We start from the raw sequence: 21,514 nt of genomic DNA on the forward strand, positions 1-21,514 counted from the left end.
AATAAATAAGGTTCTCACAATTTTTATTAAGAGTTGATTGATTAAACAGTCATAGTATTCATAGGTTTTAAGAGTAGTACTGTACAGTGGATTAGGGTTTCTGATGTCCTTCATTTGTTCATAGGTGGCATTTTTGCAGTAAATGTTTACCAGGGATACAAAATGTACTAAAACACAGAAACATCAGTTATCCTTATGCAGGGCAGGGGTTTTTCATCACCATGTGACCTGACCAGGAACAATTGCAGGCCCTAGTTTTAGAGTGTTAAATTATGTTATTTAGGGAGGTCTCATGGTTAAGGAAAACTCCTGATCATTAAAGCTTTCAGCAAGACAGACCTTTATCAAAAGTGGCAATGCAGACAGTGTTTGGTAATGCCCAGTCAAGATACGACAGTGTTCTCCAACTCTGGTCCTGGAGAGCTACTGGAGTGTGTATGCCTTTGATCCAGACCAGCACTAACACACCTTCAATCTGCATTCGTACTGGGCTGGAACAAAAGCCATACCCAGTAGCTCTCCCGACCAGAGTAGAGGAACCCTGAGATACAGAGTGTTGTACTGTTACACCTTATTTGAGCTTTGAAAAACAGTAAGGCAGTGACTTTCCATTGTAATATATTACGGCGTTCATCGGATGTTTCTTTGTCATATGCAGATTCAAGAAAATGTACAACCTAAAATGAAAGGGAAACATTTTGAAAAATAAAAACAATGCTCGTGGACATTAAAAACATTAAAGCAAAGAGGAAGCCAAACTATGGTATCGTCAGTGTGTAAAAAATCTAAAATCTGTTTAGCGGCAGACAGCATCCATCTACAATGACACAAAGTTGGCAACAAAGCAGTAGATCCTTTAACTGTTGAGAAGTTGAAGATGCTAAAAATCAAAAGGAGCGTTGGTCGATGGTATGGAGCAGTGTTACCCCCTCAAAGGGAAGGTAGTGAGTGACCTTTTAGGCCCTAGTTGACCTTTCACCCCTGACCCCAGAGAGGGGTCACTCACTCCAGCTTAAGGAGCTCAACATCGAAGATGAGGGTGGCGTTGGGGGGGATGACACCGGGGTGACCTGTGGCTCCATAGGCCATATCCGGCGTGCAGGTGATCTTCGCCCGCTGACCCACGCTCATCTGGGGGAGACAGAGGGAGGAAGACAACAGGTAGAGGGATTGTCAACACGTGCTTATCATGTGTTGCAATATTAACATAAAATATCATGAGTACAGAGATGGAGTGACACTATCTGCTGTAAGACGATGCCATCTCACCTGTGCGATTCCTTCCTCCCAGCCCTTGATGACTTCCTGTCGCCCGATCTTGAACTTGAAGGGCTTGTTTCTGTCTCGAGAAGAGTCAAACTTCTTCCCATTCTGCAGCATACCTGGCAGAGAAATCACACTTAACTCAATGATCTTCCGAGGTACAGGTAGGTGTTTGAAAGTTCTTGTTTATTCATGTATTCTGCTTTATATGAGTACTACTGTGTACACGTGAGTGTGCTTGTGGAATCATTTGAACACAAAACAAGGCCTACACAAGTACATTTTCCACACAGATCAATTCCATTCCAGTCATTCAAACGTTTCCCCTCGAAAACAAACTAAAACAAAACAGAGCACTGGTTTTGCATGAGGTCAGGAAATCCTTCACCTCTGCTGCAAGAAATACTGTCTTGAATGTCTCGGGAATCATAGCATTCCAAATTCCAACATCAAAGGCTTCGGGGAAAGGCAGATTCTGATAACAGGGCTGGCACTAAAACAGGAGTAATTCCCCTGGGCTTCCTTATCCAGGTCCTGGGCTCGTTTCAATGATCCAAATGAACAAAGGGAATGTGAAATATGAGGCAGTGGCCTAGTTCTTTCTCTGGATTATCTCTGACGGTTAACTAGGCCATGTCTAGCCTGCATCTAAACCACAGGGGAAACAGACAGATAGACAGACAGGGAGAAACAGTAGTGGCACAACAATTACTGTGCGCGCGAAAATCTGTCCATTCAGGCATGCTAAGAACGTTAGGTCCAGAAAAACGGAGGCCGAGACACTGTGTGCGTGAAGAACAACCATTTTACCTTTCACAGGCCGGGGTAGAATACTGACACGAGTATTACTGAGACAAAATCCTAATGATAATAATCCAGGGCAATGTGGCTGAAGCCATGTGAGAATGTGCCAATTTGCGCTTGCAGAAATCAGACCATTAGAAATACGGTCATGATAAATAAAGGATTTTTCCTAGCCCTGCAGTAAATTGAAGAAATATTGATGTCAACATTAAGCAGACATACGGGACTATAATAACCCGTGCAGATAGGTAGACTAGACTGTTCCAGAAGCACCTATGGTTGGACCGATCCAATCTCATCTGTCCCACGATATTAAATGTCACAGCAAACATGAACCCTGTTGCTCCACGCAGCAAATCTTGCTGAATGAAGAAGAAAAAAAACCTTTAACAAAACCCATGACAGTTCAGCATGTCAATCTGAAGAACTTGTCACGTCTCGTAAAATTGTCGCTAATGTGCGTTTACCATCGTTTCAAAGTTTTAGTAAAATAACATGATTCATTTCTGCCACCATCACAGTAGACAGACATAACAGCAGCGTAAATAGTTGGCAATAAAACGACCAGTCAGTCAGGAGACAGTTCACCCAAAGAGATGTGAGTCTTATACAGTACTGGCTGCTTCTCCTCATTCACTCCCCCTAAACTTAGTAGGACCGCAAGCTTCCAAGAATCCCTGCCTGTGGGGTCACTGGGCAGAGGTCCAAGCCTGGAGCCGACGGGTCCACAGACCACACAGTGATTACCATCTGTTAATACGGTCTCTCCCCTGGCCAGACTGGTTACAGGCACAGTAAAGTGCTCCTGAAGATGGAAACAATCGGTCACATATATATCTTTTTTTAAACACAGTGAAACAGGGCTAGGATGTTTATTTCATATGCAGGCTGGGAATTGCTAGGGACCACACTATATGGTTTATCACGATACGATATGTATTGCGATTCTCACAGTTCTGTGTGTATTGCGATTCGACACTGTGATTTTATTGCCATTCGATGTTCCAAACATATTGCTCACCGTTTGTCTGCTGCAGAGGGACAAGAGAGAGCCACATGAAAATGTGTTTTGATCAGTCATGGAAATAAAACTTTTGGAAAACAAATGTGTCTCCCTATTGAAAAGAAGATGGAGAACAAGTTGTGAAGGAAACATTTTGGTGGAGTTTTGGTGGAGGTAAAAGGAAACTAGAACCAAAATAATATTGCGATATTGTCAAAACAATATGACATATCGTCAACAAAATAATATCCTGTAATGTAACTATTTTTTTACCCCATCATTAATGCAACATAGGTCCTATTTTCTCCCAAGCAGCAATGATATGGCCAGTTCCAAAGTAAAGTGGTTCTTAGAATTAAATTATTAAGACTCCTTTGCTGAACAGGTGAAAAGGTGGCTGTGTTTCAAAAACACAACTTATACTGGTAGACATAGGTTATCAAACATTAGTACACCAAACATTAAGAGCACCTTCCTAATATTGAGTTGTACCCCATTCTTGATACACACAGGAAACTGTTGAGTGTGAAAAACCCAGCAGCGTTGCAGTTCTTGACACAAACCGGTGCGCCGGGCACATACTACCATACCCCGGTCAAAAGGCACTTAAATATTTTGTCTTGCCCATTCACCCTCTGAATGGCACACACACACAATCCATGTCTTAATTGTCTCAAGGATATAAAATCCTTCTTTAACCTGTCCCCTCCACTTCGTCTACACTGATTGAAGTGGATTTAACAAGTGACATGAATAAGGGGGATCATAGCTTTCACCTGGTCAGTCTGTCATGGAAAGAGCAGGTGTTCTTAATGTTTTGCATATTCAGTGTATATAAGCAGCTTGGAAAGTAAAGCCCACCCTATCTGACAAACTACATAATATTCCCAGTCTGTTTCACTTTTAAGAAAATAAAGCCAGTTCAATAATTTATCTTCCTGCAGCAAAATGCAGAGAGCCCACATTATCTTGGTCGAGTCAGGGTGGGGTCGTATGAAAATAAAAACAGGCTTCTTCCTTCCCTGTTACTGCAGCACAGTTCCAGACCCTCTTGGATATCAGGCAGGCGATAAGTGACTAGATAGACAGTGTAGAAAGCATGACAAACTGGGCCGGCTAAATCCCTGGTTCTCTGCTTGGGTTGGGGGTTAAAATACCCAGGGAAGACCCATGTGTGCCCAAAATGGCACCCTATTCCCTATATAGTGCACTATACTTTAGGCAGAGTCACACAGGGTTGCCACATAGGGTTCTGACTAAATGTAGTGCACTATTAGAGAAATGGGCACCTTTTAAATTTTGGCCTCCAGACCCTCTTGAGTAGTGTGGGTTCTCAAACGGGCTCAGTCTCAGGCTATCCAGCCCAGCTAGGCTATTTATACTCTGTTTTCTGTATCTGTGTCTCAGACCACACGTCACACAAACAAGCCTCTCGTCCCCTGGGGCCCAGAGATGTAAGGAGATAGCACACGTACGCCATCTGTCTGCAACATGCTTTTATAGACATGTTGGCACATCATGGGGCTGTGAACAAGTAAACTCAGCAAAAAAAGGAAACAAGATTCAACAACTGAGACATAAACTGAACAAGTTCCACAGACATGTGACTAACAGAAATTGAATAATGTGTCCCTGAAGAAAGGGGGGGGTCAAAATCAAAATTAACAGTCAGTATCTGGTGTGGCCACCAGCTGCATTAAGTACTGCAGTGCATCTCCTTCTCATGGACTGCACCAGATTTGCCAGTTCTTGCTGTGAGATGTTACCCCACTCTTCCACCAAGGCACCTGCAAGTTCCCGGACATTTCTGGGGGGAATGGTCCTGGCCCTCACCGTCCGATCCAACAGGTCCCAGACGTGCTCAATGGGATTGAGATCCGGGCTCTTCGCTGGCCATGGCAGAACACTGACATTCCTGTCTTGCAGGAAATCACGCACAGAACGAGCAGTATGGCTGGTGGTATTGTCATGCTGGAGTGTCATGTCAGGATGAGCCTGCAGGAAGGGTACCACATAAGAGAGGAGGTCCTACTTCGATTTGGAGGTGGAGGGTCCATCATGGTCTGGGGCGGTGTGTCACAGCATCATCAGACTGAGCTTGTTGTCATTGCAGGCAATCTCAACGCTGTGCGTTACAGCTCATTCCTTCGATGATAAACGCGAATCCAACCATCACCCCTGGTGAGACAAAACCGCGACTCATCAGTGAAGAGCACTTTTTGCCAGTCCTGTCTGGTCCAGTGACGGTGGGTTTGTGCCCATAGGTGACGTTGTTGCCGGTGATGTCTGGTGAGGACCTGCCTTACAACAGGCCTACACGCCCTCAGTCCAGCCTCTCTCAGCCTATTGCGGACAGTCTGAGCACTGATGGAGAGATTGGTGTAACTCGAGCAGTTGTTGTTGCCATCCTGTACCTGTCCCGCATGTGTGATGTTCGGTTGTACCGATCCTGTGCAGGTGTTGTTACATGTGGTCTGCCACTGCGAAGACGATCAGCTGTCCATCCTGTCTCCCTGTAGCGCTGTCTTAGGCTTCTCATAGTACGGACACTGCAATTTATTGCCCTGACCACATCTGCAGTCCTCATGCCTCCTTGCAGCATGCCTAAGGCATGTTTACGCAGATGAGCAGGGACCCTGGGCATCTTACTTTTGGTGTTTTTCAGAGTCAGTAGAAAGGCCTCTTTAGTGTCCTAAGTTTTCATAACTGTGACCTTAATTGCCTACCGTCTGTACGCTGTTAGTGTCTTAACGACCGATCCACAGGTGCATGTTCATTAATTGTTTATGGTTCCTTGAACAAGCATGGGAAACAGTGTTTAAACCCTTTACAATGAAGATCTGTGAAGTTATTTGGATTTTTACAAATGATCTTTGAAAGACAGTTTGGGGGGGTGACACCGGGGTGACCTGTACTGCAGTATTAATTAGCCCAGTCTCTGCTGCTATTTACTTCCATAGCACCTCGTGGCAATAGGCCTAATCATTAAAATACATGAGAAAGAAGCACTGCTGGGAGTCAGTGTGATATTCAGCCGTGCTCTTAGTAAGTTGTTGCATCTACTTTGATTGAGTTGGCTAATACACTACAGTACTGTAGGGGGGGGGGGGGGGGGGTTAGTAGGACCATACCACCTGTGCAGTAATGAAAATATGATGATAATAATTATACACAAGGCTTTAAAGTGTTCAGAGGAATAAGTGAATGCTAGGACTACTATCTGTGAGTTATATTTAACCGTATTGCACTATGGTTCTCACTCTGATCAGTATTCTGTTCAATCTCCCTGTCTGGAAGGCAATCCCAACTCCTGCTGGGCTGTGTCAAATCAAAATCAATGAGGGTTGGGCCCTGATGGATAACATGGCCTCTTGCCCATTACTCACCTACTGCCTGCCGGCAGTTGATGTGCAAATGTACAGTATCAGTATAAATATATCTAAATATATCTAAAATGCATAAAAATGAACAGAGTGCAAATGCAGTATAGTACAGTTATTTTGTGTACAAAGTTCAGAGATGGCTTGTGCACCATAAAGTGCATAGCCCTTTAGTCTCTATGGGCCAGATAGCCAGTTGGTGAGGGCCACAGCATAGCCCTTTATTCTCTATGGGCCAGATAGCCAGTTGGTGAGGGCCACAGCATAGCCCTTTATTCTCTATGGGCCAGATAGCCAGTTGGTGAGGGCCACAGCATAGCCCTTTATTCTCTATGGGCCAGATAGCCAGTTGGTGAGGGCCACAGCATAGCCCTTTATTCTCTATGGGCCAGATAGCCAGTTGGTGAGGGCCACAGCATAGCCCTTTATTCTCTATGGGCCAGATAGCCAGTTGGTGAGGGCCACGGCATAGCCCTTTAGTCTCTATGGGCCAGATAGCCAGTTGGTGAGGGCCACAGCATAGCCCTTTATTCTCTATGGGCCAGATAGCCAGTTGGTGAGGGCCACGGCATAGCCCTTTAGTCTCTATGGGCCAGATAGCCAGTTGGTGAGGGCCACAGCATAGCCCTTTATTCTCTATGGGCCAGATAGCCAGTTGGTGAGGGCCACGGCATAGCCCTTTAGTCTCTATGGGCCAGATAGCCAGTTGGTGAGGGCCACAGCATAGCCCTTTAGTCTCTATGGGCCAGATAGCCAGTTGGTGAGGGCCACAGCATAGCCCTTTAGTCTCTATGGGCCAGATAGACAGTTGGTGAGGGCCACAGCATAGTCCTTTAGTCTCTATGGGCCAGATAGCCAGTTGGTGAGGGCCACGGCATAGCCCTTTAGTCTCTATGGGCCAGATAGCCAGTTGGTGAGGGCCACGGCCCGGGGGAAGAAACTGTTCAGGTGGCGGGAGGTTTTGGTCATGAGTGACCTGAACCGGCTGCCAGAAGAAGGCTAATTCACTATTTTTCTATCCAAATATTATTTATAAAGAGAAGCATTATATTGTTAGATTATAGGAGTAGGCCTAAAACATTCTTCCTCATCTGACGCTCAACAGTCAGAGTCAGTTGGGGTGGCGGTGCGCAAGGAACACCATACGGGCAGAACATTTACATAGCAATTTTTTTTTTACCAAATATTGCAATTTGACTTGCGATATAGATCAAAACACTTGGGTGAACTTTTGGGAATCTTAGTAATATAATTATTTCGATTTAGAAGCAAAGTGTAAAGCAGCATAGTTCTTGTTTTGAACAATCTGACTGCATTTGACCTAACAGATCAGCATGCAAACGTATAATACATCTAAAAGTGCGGAGGAGGAACTGTGCTGGTTGAGTGACAGGGGGTAAGGTTGTGTGTGTGGGGGAAGCAGCTGCAAGAGGATTATACACAGGGTGTACAAAACATTAGGAATACCTGCTCTTTCCATGACATAGACTGACCAGGTGAATCCAGGTGAAAGATATGATCCCTTATTGATGTCACCTACCACCCACTTCCATCAGTGTAGATGAAGGGAAGGAGACCGTTTAATTAAGGATTTTTAAGACTTGAGACAACTGAGACATGGATTGTGTATGTGTGCCATCTAGAGGGTGAATGGGCAAGGCAAAAATATTTAAGTGCCAGGCGCATCAGTTTGAGTGTGTCAAGAACTGCAACGCTGCTGGGTTTTTCATGCTCAACAGTTTCTCGTGTGTATCAAGAATGGTCCACCACCCAAAGGACATCCAGCCAACTTGATACAACTGTGTGAAGCATTGTAGTCAACATGGGCCAGCATCCATGTGGAACGCTTGACACCTTGTAGAGTCCATGCCCGACGAGTACATGCTGTTCCGAGGGCAAAAGGGGGTGCAACTCAATATTAAGAAGGCGATTCTAATGTTTTATACATTCAGTGTAGATGAATGCAATGCACCACCAACTCAAAACATCTTCCTGCGGCTATGAGGAGAGAACGAGAGCGACCGAGATAGAGAGAGACGAAGATAGACAGAGAGATACTGCTGTGCTCAGGCCTGGTCTCCTGCAGTACTCTATATAAAGGTCTGCGGTGCAGCTGTGTTGTCTGCAGGGGAGTTGACCCTATTACTGGAGCACGAATGCAAAGTCTGCATTCTGTCTCTCCGTCTTTCTTTTTCAGTCTTTCTCTATCTCCTCTCTCGCGCAATTCAATTCAGTAGACTTTGACATGGCAAGTTAAATTCCTTACATTGTCAAAGTACACATAACAACAATGGTGGGACCAAACAGCAATAAGGCATCAATAATAGTAGTAGTAGTAGTGGAAATGGTAGTACCATTAACAGAAACAATATTAATGATAATAATAATAGCAAAATAAATAGTAGTAGGCTAGTCAACGTGACTGAAAAGCCACATGGTATGGTATAAACGTTTTGACATTATATTGCTTTTCAGGTTGTGGCAGGAGACCACATACAGTATTTGGCTGCCAAAACTGTACAGTTTGGGATTTCACACAGTAAATATATATATATATATATATATATATATATATATATATATATATATATATATATATATATATTTTTATATATAAAAAAAAATATATATATATATATTTTTTTTTTATATATAAAAAAAATATATATATATATATATATATATTTTTATATATATATTTATATATATATATATATATATATTTTTTTTTTTATATATATATATATAAAAATATATATATATATATTTTTATATATAAAAAAAAAAATATATATATATATATATATATATATATATATATATATATAAAAATATATATAAAAATATATATATATAGGTCTTAATCTTTCATAGTTTAAAATTATTTGTACTGAATGATAATTTTGGGAAAGAAAGATTTTTGTCACAGTGTAAACAGTGTTTCCAAACTCGGTCCTCAGGATCCCAAGTTGTGCACATTTAGTTTTTTGCCCAAACACTACATAGCTAATTCAAATGATCAAAGCTTGATGAATAGTTGATTATTTGAATCAGCTGTGTAGTGCTCGGGCAAAAACCAAAACGTGCACCACTTGGGGTCCCGAGGACCAAGTCTGGGAAACCCTGGTGTAATAGGAATCGCAGCTCTGTCTCTACCTCTCCCCGAGGGCAGAGTGAGCACAGCATGTCCTCTCTGGGCAGCCAGGTTTGCCTGTGATGACCGGTTTCTATAGCCAAAATTCTCGCAGAGTCTGTACCTAGTTAGTGTTTTCCTCAGTTTTCTATCAGTCACAGCGGTCAGATAGTCTGCCACAAACTGTATGTTTATAGACAAATAGCATTGATTTCCATTTTTTTGTGGTGTCTTTCCAATAAGTGATTGATTTTTTATCTTTGCTTTGTGATAATTTGGTTGGGCCAGACTTTCGGAGCTCTGTCCTGAGGCTCTATGGGGTTAGTTTGGGTTAGTGAACTGGGCCTCAGAACCAGATGGCTGATGGTACTCTTCTCTTGTTTCACCTCTTGACATCGTAGGGCTGTGTGATAAAATGTTTCAGGGTCGCTTGTTTTGAGATGGTTGTAAAATTTGATGGCTCTTTTTTTCCAATTCGAATAAGGAGGGGGTATTGGCCCAATTCTACTCTACATAAATTATTTTGAGTTTTTCTTTGCACTTGCAATAAAAAATGTTGCATTGGATGTTTGTCCCCATTTGGTAAATTCATTATTAGAGTGTGGATCCCATACTTCACTGCCATATAGAGGAATTGGTTCTATAACTGACTGGAACATTTTGAGACAGATTCTAATTTAAATTTGAATGTTCCTTTAATTCTTCTTGCTTTGTCTCTATGCTCGTTCACAGCCATACGAAAGCTACCTGTGTTGCTGATATTTAGTCCTAGATACATGTCGTTTTTGGTGTGTTGTAATACTACTGTGTCCAAATAGAATTTATATTTGTGATTCTGATTTCCGGACCTCTTTTATATTCTGTTTTTTTGTTTTTGGAGAGAGCCCAATTCTGACAGAACCGGTGCAGATAATCTAGGTGCTGCTGTTAACTCCTCCTTAGTAGGTGACAGCAGCATCAGGTCATCTGCATGCAGCAGCCACTTGATTTCAGTGTTGTGTAGGGTGAGGCCAGGTGCTGCAGATTCTTCTGTTGTTGTCTGTTGTTAATGAACTGGCAAATATTTTTGCCAGTTCATTAATGTAGATGTTAAAAAGTGTTGGACTAATTGAGCAGCCCTGTTTCACTCCACATCCCTGAGAGAATAAGTATGTTTGCTTGTTGCCAATTTTAACCGCGCATTTGTTTGTTTTTTTGTGTATATTGATTTAATAACGTCATATGTTTTCCCTCCAATGCCACTTTTATTTAGGTTTATAAAATATATATATTTGTGCCAAATTGAATCAAATGCTTTTTTGAGGTCTACAAAACATCAGTAGACTTTGCCTTTGTTTTGCTTGACTTGTTTGTCAATTAGAGTTGAGGGTATAAATGTGGTCTATTATGCAGTAATTCTGTAAAAATCCAATCTGGGTTCTGCTCAGGACGTTGTGTTCACCAAGGAAATGAAGTAGTCTGCTATTTATGATACTGCAGAGAATTTCTCCCCAAGTTTCTGTTAATGCAAATTCCTCTAATTATGTGGGTAAATTTTTAGTAAATTTTTATAGATTGGTGTGATCAATCCTTGGTTCCAAATATCGGGGGAAATACCTGCAGCGAGGATAATGTTGGTCTGTAATATTGATCATATAAAATACCATCGGCACCACAGGCCTTTCTGGGTACATTGTTTTTTTTCAATAGTTCTTGTTCTGTAAATTGGGATATCCACAGGATTGTGATAGTCTTTGACCACTGATTCAAGGATTTATAATGTCTTGTATATCCTTTTGTTCCGGGCTCTTTGTTATATTGCTGTAGAGGTTTGCAAAGTAATTACTCCACATATCACCATATTGGATAGCCAATTTAATCATGATGTGGTTTGTTTAATTAATTCAAATTATCCCAGAAGTGGTTTGATTCTATGGATTCCTCAATTATATCCATCAGATTTATAATGCGCTGTTCCTTTTTTGGTCTTAGGGTGTGTTCGTATTGCTTCAGAGCTTCCTCATAATGAAGGCGTATATTTTTTGTTGTCTGGATCTCTGTTTTTGATTAGATATATTTCTCAATGACTTCCTTTAGATTTCTGCAATCATTATCAAACAATTTTTTACTATCTATTATTTTTGGTTTGCTCTTATGTTTCTTTAGGATTAGCAAAGGAGGCTAATTTGTTTTTTTAGTTTTTTTTTTAAGAAAAAAAAAAGGTTTAATTTGTAAAAAATAAAATAAAAAATGTGTTTCTTTTTCCGAACAGCCAAATGTACACCTTCTTTGGAGAATGTTACGTAGTTCCCCAGAACAGTTGAGCCAGTCACCTTTGTTTGTAAATTGCACGAGAGAAAGCAGAAGCAGCTGAATCCAGCTGTCTCTTGACAGGGGGTTGCATTTTATATTGAAAGTAAAGTTTTTTTTGCTTCAATAGAGTGAATAGGCATGTACACCTATACTTTTCCTTTACAGAAAATACACTAGTGCAACACATTCGGCAGAAAAATATCTTCATTTTCATCACGACAGCAGAAATGCAACACTATGTGGCTGGCAGCCACACAAGTAAATGAGCTTACAATGAAAAAGGAGAAATGGGGATACCTTGACAGATGTACAACAATGTATTCAACTGAAATGTGTCTTTCACATTTACCCAACCGCTCTGAATCAGAGAGGTGCGGGGGCTACATTAATCAACATCCACGTCTTCGGGGTTACTGGCCCAAAAAAAGATGCATGGCCATCATATCTCTAATGTTTAGGCCTATCATATGAAATGTAGCTGGCTACATTCTTTCTAACGTTTTGCTTAAAGTTAATCTTGTATTTTACCTGCGAAAAATAGACTAGCTACACCGAGAGAAAAGTAAAGGAGAAAAGTAGCTACACATCCGTCAGAGCGCTATCTGCTGATAGAATGCCCGTTACTGAATTCTCATCCGAGTTTAGAAGTGCATCTCAAGCACAAAAATAGTCTGATGCTGAGCAGAAATTACAATATGAAGCATTTTAGATCTGCATTTACAAAACGCAGCAAGATATATTTTTTTCCCTGTGTGAAAAATGCAGAATTCTGAGTAAACAAGAACCCCAAGTTTAACTTGCTAAGTAAGTGGCTAAATTAATAAGGTAACGGGGCATCACATTGTGTTAGCTTTCTGCTGTGTTTGAGAAGCCAAAGCCCTTTGGATTAGTTATTTGTACAGCTGCCACTGCTATCTTGATTTCCTTGCATTTTTTTATCCTCTCCGTTCTCAGTCCGTCTGCTCCTCCTCAATCTTCTCTGAGCTGAGCAGGCAGGCCCATTGCCCTAGCGACTCCAGACAGACACAGCATGCAGCTGGAGAGCCAGTAATGTCTCTCGTTCACATTTGTTTGTGAATGTCCAAACTCACCAAAAAAGGACATTTCGGTAGCTCCTATAGATGTATAACTTTGAGCTGGATTGCCTGTCTTTGCAATTCATTTATTTTCATTTGCATTCGTTAGCATATTTAGCTAACAGCCTCCATACATTTTTTTGGTGCCCCCTTGTGTACTAGACCGGTAATACCGTAAATCCCGGGGTGAGAGAAAGACGGTATGATGATATGAAAATCTGGATACCCCCCAACCCTACTAATCTCCCACTCTAGAATGGAAAAAGTATCTTCATTGAAGTAGGGTAACAGAGGGAAATGTATGTGGTTTTTAACCATTCGATCGCTGCTGCACCGATGCCAAGGAAACCGTTTTTGTTTGTCTGCTGCTAGCTAGCTCTAACAGCTCAAAAACTATCAAAAAGAGTGAAAAACCTTTAAAAATAAATCTATATGGAGTTGGTCCCTCCCTTTGCTGATATAACAGCCTCAACTCTTCTGGGAAGGCTTTCCACTAGATGTTGGAACATGGGCTGCAGGGACTTACTTCCATTCAGCCACAAGAGTATTAGTGAGGTCAGGCACTGATGTTGGGCGATTATGCCTGGCTCGCGGTCAGAGTGTTTGATGGGGTTGAGGTCAGGGCTCTGGGGCAGGCCAATCAAGTTCTTCCACACTGATCTCGACAAACCATTTCTATATGGACCTCGCTTCGTGCAAAGGACTATTGTCATGTTGAAACAGGAAAGGGCCTCCCCAAACTGTTGCCACAAAGTTGGAAGCACAGACTCGTCTAGAATGTTATTCTATGCTGTAGCGTTAAGCTTTCCCTTCACTGGAACCTAGTCCGAAACCATGAAAATAGCCCCAGATCATTATTCCTTCTCCACCAAACTTTACAGTTGGCACTATGCATTCGGGCAGGTAACCTTCTCCTGGCATCCGCCAAACCCAGATTTGTCCGTCGAACTGCCAGATGGTAAAGCGTGATTCATCACTCAGATAACGCGTTTCCGCTGCTCCAGAGACCAATGTCGGCAAGCTTTACACCACTCCAAGCGACCCTTGGCATTGCGCATGGGGATCTTAGACTTGTGTGCAGCTGCTCACCCGTGGAAACCCATTTAATGAATCTCCCGATGAACAGTTATTGTGCTGACGTTGCTTCCAGAGGCAGTTAGGAACTCAGTAGTGAGTGTTGCAACCGAGGACAGACCATTTTTTACGTGCTATGCGCTTCAGCTGTAAAGTTCTATAAACTTGTGTGGCCTACCACTTCGCGGCTGAGCCATTGTTGATCCTAGACGTTTCCACTACAAAATAATGTGGCACTTACAGTTGACCGGGCAGCTCTAGTAGGGCAGAAATTTGACGAACTGACCTGTTGGAAAGGTGGCATCCTATGATGGTGCCACGTTGAAAGTCACTGAGCTCTTCAGTAAGGCCATTCTACTGCCAATGTTTGTCTATGGAGATTGTATGGCTGTGTCATCGATTTTATACACCTGTCAGAAATGGGTGTGGCTGAAATAGCCGAATCCACTAATATGAAGGCGTGTCCACATACTTTTGTATATATAGTGTGGCTCTATGCTCACTCTACCTAGTTGTAAATAACGTACAGTATGTAAACTGGGTGGACGCCCTAATGGGTTAGGTACCCAATGCATATGGATGACCAGTAAATTAATCTTCCCAGTCACTTGTCCGGCACCAAACGGAGACCGTGATATATAGTATATATAGAATAGGCTACATACAGTAGGCTACAAAACACACTTCCCAATGAAACTGACTCACCAAATGAAGAAGACGAAGCATAGGCTACTCACCGGTGATGGCAGATGCGCTCGTGCCAATATCTCAAGAATCGCTCAAAAGTGTGTTAGGTTCTACGGAAAGATGAGTCTTTGCTTTTCAAACAGTTGGCCTAATGTTTTTCTCACGATTGTATTTAGACATTTGTGAAGGGGTTAAACTGACTGCTGCAACCAACCATAGAACTATAATCCATAGAAGGCAGTTCCCATTCCAGTCAGGACTGGCAGCTATTGCTAGTGTTCCCATTAGTCTAACAGTCAAAGTGCCAGGGTTAGAGGTTCCAAAATCCTTCTATGGATTACATCTATGGCCGCAACTCAACATGCTGTTCTATATTTGGCACGTGCTGCCCAAATTGCGGGCTTCCCACTGTAAGTACTTGTGATAAAACTTAATCCATAGCTATTTTTTTTTAGAAGCTATTGATCCTCTGTAGCTAAATTATGCTCTCTGGTGTAGTATTTTGTAATTATTTTATTTACAGTGCATTCGGAAAGTATTCAGACCCCTTGACTTTTTCCACATTTTGTTACGTTATAGCCTTATTCTAAAATAGATTAGATATTTTTTTTACTCATCAATCTACATACAATACGGAAAGTATTGTAAGGAAAAACTGGGTTTTAGAAATTTTTGCAAATGTATTAAACATTAAAAACTGAAATATAATTCAGAGACTCCTGCGTTGTCGTGGCTGTGTGCTTAAGGTCATTGGTCCTGAGCGCTCTGGAGCAGGTTTTAATCAAGAATCTCTCTGTACTTTGCTCCGTTCCTCTTTCCCTCGATCCTGACTAGTCTCTCAGTCCCTGCATCTGAAAAACTTCCCCACAGCATGAAGCTGCCACCACCATGCTTCACCGTAGGGATGGTGCCAGGTTTCCTCCAGATGTGATGCTTGGCATTCAGGCCAAATAGTTCAGTCTTGGTTTCATCAGACCAGAGAATCTTGTGCCTTGTGGTCTGAGAGACTTTAGGTGCCTTTTGGCAAACTCCAAGCTGGCTGTCATGTGCGTTTTCCTGAGGAGTGGTGTCCTTCTGGCCACTCTACCATAAAGGCCTGATTGGTGGAGTGCTGCAGAGATGGTTGTCCTTCTGGAAGGTTCTCCCATCTCCACAGAGGAGCTCTGTCAGTCGGGTTCTTGGTCACCTCCCTGACCAAGGCCCTTCTCGCCCGATTGCTCAGTTTGGCCGGGGCGGCCATCTCTAGGAACGGTCTTGGTGGTTCCAAACTTCTTCCATTTAAGAATGATGGAGGCCGCTGTGTTCTTGGGGACCTTCAATGCTGCATAAATGTTTTGGTACCCTTCCCCAGACCTGTGCCTCGACACAATCCTGTCTCTGAGCTCTACGGACAATTCCTTCAACCTCATTGCTTGATTTTTGCTCTGACATGCACTGTCAACTGTGGGACCTTATATAGACAGGTGTATGCCTTTCCAAATCATGTCCAATCAATTGAATTTACCACAGGTGGACATCAATCAAGTTTTAGAAACATCTCAAGGATGACCAATGGAAACAGGGGGCACCTGAGCTCAATTTTCAAGTCCCATTGCAAAGGGTCTGAATACTTATGTAAATAAGGTATCCGTTTTTTATTTTTAATATATTTGCTCAAATTTCTAAAAACCTGTTTTCGCTTTGTCATTATGGGGTATTGTGTGTAGATTGATGAGGGGGAAAAAATAATTTTATCCATTTTAGAATAAAATGTGGAAGAAGGGAAGGGGTCTGAATACTTTCTGAATGCACTGTATGTCTGTTCAGACAGGAGTAATATAATTGTTTATTTAACCTTTATTTAACTAGAAAAGTCAGTTAAGAACAAATTCTTATTTACAATGATGGCCAAAAAACAGGGGCTGGGATTAAAAATATATAAATACAGGACAAAACACACATTGAGACAAGAGAGACAACACAACACTACATAACGAGAGACCTAAGACAACAACATAACATGGTAGCAACACAACATGACAACAACATGGTAGCAATACAAAACATGGTACAAACATTATTGGTCCCAGACAACAGCATAAAGGGCAAGAAGGTAGAGACAACAATACATCACACAAAGCAGTCACAACTGTCAGTAAGAGTGTCCATGATTGAGTCTTTGAATGAAGATATTGGCCCCGCAAAAACTGTATAGCATCATTTTGGCAAAATTATTTATATTTATCAGCACCCCTACTTCCTGCTGCTATGTCTCTCTCTTTATCTCTCTCTTTTTAATCGCTCTCACTCTCTCTAAAACTACTGCACTGACCTGCAAAAAACTAAACTCAGAAGGAACAGGGCCAGGACCTCATTAGGAGTCTTCATTACTACCGCTCTCACTCACTGCCTTCTCGGCAACAATAAACCAAACGGCAATCAATCACTTAACATAATGACAAAGTGTTGAGCTGTAAATGTATCACCAAACATTAACAGTGTATTAAACTTGACTTGTTGTAGAGTTCAAGCCATGTCTTCAAAGTGACAAGTGGCACATAAACTGGCGCACACACACACGTCATATACACATTATAAATATGTAATAAACGTGTAATCACCAAGACAGAATGTTGACATTTACTTCCCGTTTCCTGTCTGACCTGGTTGTTTGGGAGACGACCCTGAGACATAAAATGGCCCACCTAGTAAAAATAATAATAATTGTACATTTATTTCCCAACCAGATGCTCTGTCACACACTCTTTACCTGTGTAATGGACAACACACGTCTGGCCCTTCTTTGGGAAAGTCCTTGCTGTTGAAAAGAAAAACAAACAATAGTGGGTAGATTGTAGTGCGTGTGTGTGTGCACGCGGCAGGCTCTAATCTCCCTCATGTGTGTGCAATTTTTTACACCCTGCAGCCTAATAGAGTAAGGAGCTAATGGATTAACAATGCCTGGCTGGATTAAGTCTGTCTGTGTGTTGTTATGTCTGAGCCAGGAAAGCTTAACCCTTATCCATGTATAGTAGACCTATTTCCAAACTATTCAATCCTAATGTATTAATCAACTGGTTATTATTGGTTATTATTGTCCCAGAGACATGAAGATCTGAGTGTGTGGAATGTGTCTCAAATGAAAGAAGGAAAAGGTGAGAGAGGATGCAAGGAGCCACAGATGAAAGGTGAAAGGGAGAACAAGACTTTGTCCGAGTGTAAGCATGTGGTGTACATGTGTATTGTAGGTTGTGTGTCTGCGGGAAAAACTTGCTTTATCACAGAGCAGTGATTTTCTATGGGGTATTCTGTTGTGGTATTGGTGGTATGGCAGACTGTAATAATAGGATGTGTCCTAGCCATGGCGTGATTAGTTATGATGTTGTTACATTAGCTGTAACATCTTATTGCTTTAGCTAAAAGCATACACACATGTAGCTTTGCAGTTTTCTGGCTGTATAATAGCGGAATAATCTATCCTACTTCAAATGACAATTATTACCAACAAAAAGCAGGAATTCCACGAGCTGGTCTGGGAAGAACGCTGGCTGGCTATAAATGCCGAGTGTTCTAGATCGAGATTGGTCTGAATGTGCTGATCGAGAGGGTCAGTGCCATCCGGGGTTGGGACGTCACTATCCTAAACCCTAACCTAGCCAAAAACAATTAAAAAATGTAAACCTCAAATCTGATAGGGGCGTCCCAGGGATCCCTGATAACATGGACAGTACAGAGAGCGAGGAACATTTCGAAGGCTTGAGAAATACATGTTGTGGAGTATGTAGGCCTGGTAAAATTGTAACTAACTACTTTGCAACGGGTGTAAATCCGTAAAACGTTACCACAGTATATGATAATACTGCATTTCCCACAATTTCGTAATCGCTAAATGAATAAGCATATAACGTTACTGCACAACATTCCAAAATCTAAACAACGCCAAAATGTAGCAAAAAAACTCACCATCTCCCGGGGATATTGTTTCAATTTCCACACCCATTATGATACAAAGCCGACGGTGTTTGCTAAAGCATCAAATAAAGCAGGTTTGGTTCCTACTGTCTAGTCTATTTCGGTGGCTAAAAATGTGCAAGCTACGGCAATGCCGACCACTGATCGAATCCACTAGTCTGAGAAATGCAAGATTGTATTTGCCTGGCTAGAATAGACTCCTTGCTCCGGCCAAACACTACGCCACGCCCACGGACGTTGTGCGGTGTTCAGATGCTATCCACGTGCCGCGTTCAACGATTGAGGAACTCAGTAATGTCAGTTTCCTAGTTCCGACTAGTATATGAACGCCGCATAAACCCAGCGAAATAATTGAGTGTGTTGTCAGGCTAAAATCACAGAGATTCTAAACCCGGAGGCGCAACATCGTGAGACTTCGGGAATGCTTGCGAAACATACCAAACAGACCCGGCCGGAGTTTGGGTTTGAGATGTCAATGAGAGCAGTGAACAAATCTTCCCGAAATCTAAAGGCTCAACCTAGATTCGAGCCAGTGTGTTACGTACTTTAACATGTTATTACTCCAACCTCGTGAAAGTGATGAACTGACACGTTTTTATTTTCGTCAAAAACAACTTAAAAAGGAAGGAGTGCCTTTGATTTGACGGCCTGCACATGCGTAGTTTGACGCGAGACAATAGTTATACTCGATTACGTGTTTCTACCAATTACGCGTATACACCCAATTGGTTTCTATGCTGCGTTCAAATGCTAGTTGGAAATAGGATATTTGTAAATTACCAAATTGCTGACTCGTTGAAGATGCCATGTGTATAACTATAACCAGTTAGTAAGTCGGAAATGTCCGAGTTTCCTAGTTCTGACTAATACTTGAACACGGCATTAGCTAGCCAACGTCGCCATCGTGTGTTGTCATGTTTGCTGCCTTGCTATGTTGTTGTCTTAGGTCTCTCTTTATATATATTGTTATGTTGTCTCTTTTGTTGTGATGTGTGTTTTGTCCTATATACACAGTTCAAAAAAATAAAGGGAACACTTAAACAACACAATGTAACTCCAAGTCAATCACACTTCTGTGAAATCAAACTGTCCACTTAGGAAGCAACACTGATTGACAATACATTTCACATGCTGTTGTGCAAATGGAATAGACAAAAGGTGGACATTATAGGCAATTAGCAAGACACCCCCAATAAAGGAGTGGTTCTGCAAAAAAATAAATGTCCTCTCATTGTCAACTGCTTTTATTTTCAGCAAACTTAACATGTGTAAATATTTGTATGAACATAACAAGATTCAACAACTGAGACATAAGCTGAACAAGTTCCACAGACATGTGACTAACAGAAATGTAATAATGTGTTCCTGAAGAAAGAGGGGGGGGGGGGGATCAAAATCAAAAGTAACAGTCAGTATCTGGTGTGGCCACCAGCTGCATTAAGTACTGCAGTGCATCTCCTTCTCATGGACTGCACCAGATTTGCAAGTTCTTGCTGTGAGATGTTACCCCACTCTTCCACCAAGGCACCTGCAAGTTCCCGGACATTTCTGGGGGGGATGGCCCTAGACCTCACCCTCCGATCCAAGGTCCCAGACGTGCTCAATGGGATTGAGATCCGGGCTCTTCGCTGGCCATGGCAGAACACTGACATTCCTGTCTTGCAGGAAATCACGCACAGAACGAGCAGTATGGCTGGTGGCATTGTCATGCTGGAGGATCATGTCAGGATGAGCCTGCAGGAAGGGTACCACATGAGAGAGGAGGATGTCTTCCCTGTAACGCACAGCGTTGAGATTGCCTGCAATGACAACAAGCTCAGTCCGATGATGCTGTGACACACCGCCCCAGACCATGATGGATCTTCCACCTCCAAATCGATCCCGCTCCAGAGTACAGGCCTCGGTGTAACGCTCATTCCTTCAACGATAAACGCGAATCCGACCATCACCCCTGGTGAGACAAAACCGCGACTCGTCAGTGAAGAGCACTTTTTGCCAGTCCTGTCTGGTCCAGCGACGGTGGGTTTGTGCCCATAGGCGACGTTGTTGCCGGTGATGTCTGGCCTTACAACAGGCCTACAAGCCCTCAGTCCTGCTCGCTGAAGTGTTTTAGGAAGCGTTTGACAGTGATGATGGGTGGTCGTTTGACCGCGGACCCATTACAGACACAGGCAATGAGGCAGTGATCGCTGAGATCCTGGTTGAAGACAGCAGAGGTGTATTTAGAGCGCAGGTTGGTCAGGATGATATCTATGAGGGTGCCTGTGTTCACAGATTTAGGGATAACGGGATGAGGTCAATAACACGGTACCTTTCTAATCGACCTGGCCCGGGGTATCCTGGAAGGATATTGACCTCATCCCGACAGTAGAGGACGCCTGGGTTCTCTTTAAAAGTGCTTTCCTCACCATCTTAAATAAGCATGCCCCGTTCAAAAAATGTAGAACTAAGAACAGAGGGGATGACATTCCTCTTCAAAGGGGGCGACATTCTAGACCCAAACTGTTACAGACCTATAATCGCTCCTGCCCTGTCTTTCAAAAGTCTTTGAAAGCCAAGTTAACAAACAGATCACTGACCATTTCGAATCCCACCGTACCTTCTCCGCTATGCAATCTGGGTGCACCTCAGCCACGCTCAAGGTCCTAAACGATGTCATAACCGCCATCGATAAAAGACAGTGCTGTGCAGCCATCTTCATCGACCTGGCCAAGGCTTTCGACTCTGTCAATCACTGCATTCTTATCGGCAGACTCAACAACCTTGGTTTCTCAAATGACTGCCTCGCCTGGTTCACCAGCTACTTCTCAGATAGAGTTCAGTGTGTCAAATCAGAGGGCCTTTTGTCTCT

The 21,514-nt window shown here is 42.5% G+C and overlaps 1 protein-coding gene across 1 annotated transcript; it reads right to left on the reverse strand.

Annotated features, from left to right (window-relative positions):
• Window positions 1-6: 6 nt before the first annotated feature.
• On the reverse strand, window positions 7-18,966 carry LOC129817183 (peptidyl-prolyl cis-trans isomerase FKBP1B). The gene is made up of 4 exons (XM_055872177.1): window positions 18,655-18,966; window positions 17,462-17,509; window positions 1,270-1,382; window positions 7-1,131 (listed from the first exon to the last, which is right to left on the reverse strand). Exons 1-4 carry the CDS (start codon window positions 18,689-18,691, stop codon window positions 1,003-1,005), a joined length of 327 nt encoding a protein of 108 aa, XP_055728152.1. The 5' UTR covers window positions 18,692-18,966; the 3' UTR covers window positions 7-1,002.
• Window positions 18,967-21,514: the final 2,548 nt, after the last annotated feature.

Source organism: Salvelinus fontinalis, chromosome 20 (genome assembly GCF_029448725.1).
Source record: "Salvelinus fontinalis isolate EN_2023a chromosome 20, ASM2944872v1, whole genome shotgun sequence".
In the NCBI taxonomy this organism is placed as follows: Eukaryota; Metazoa; Chordata; class Actinopteri; order Salmoniformes; family Salmonidae; genus Salvelinus; species Salvelinus fontinalis.

Excerpts from the sequence above, each read along its gene's own strand:
- LOC129817183 (XM_055872177.1), bottom strand. The coding sequence starts at position 18,691 with ATGGGTGTGGAAATTGAAACAATATCCCCGGGAGATG. Across the intron at positions 1,383-17,461 it reads GTGTGTTGTCCATTACACAG|GTATGCTGCAGAATGGGAAG; the intron begins GTAAAGAGTGTG and ends TTTCTCTGCCAG. Across the intron at positions 1,132-1,269 it reads GGGAGGAAGGAATCGCACAG|ATGAGCGTGGGTCAGCGGGC; the intron begins GTGAGATGGCAT and ends TGTCTCCCCCAG.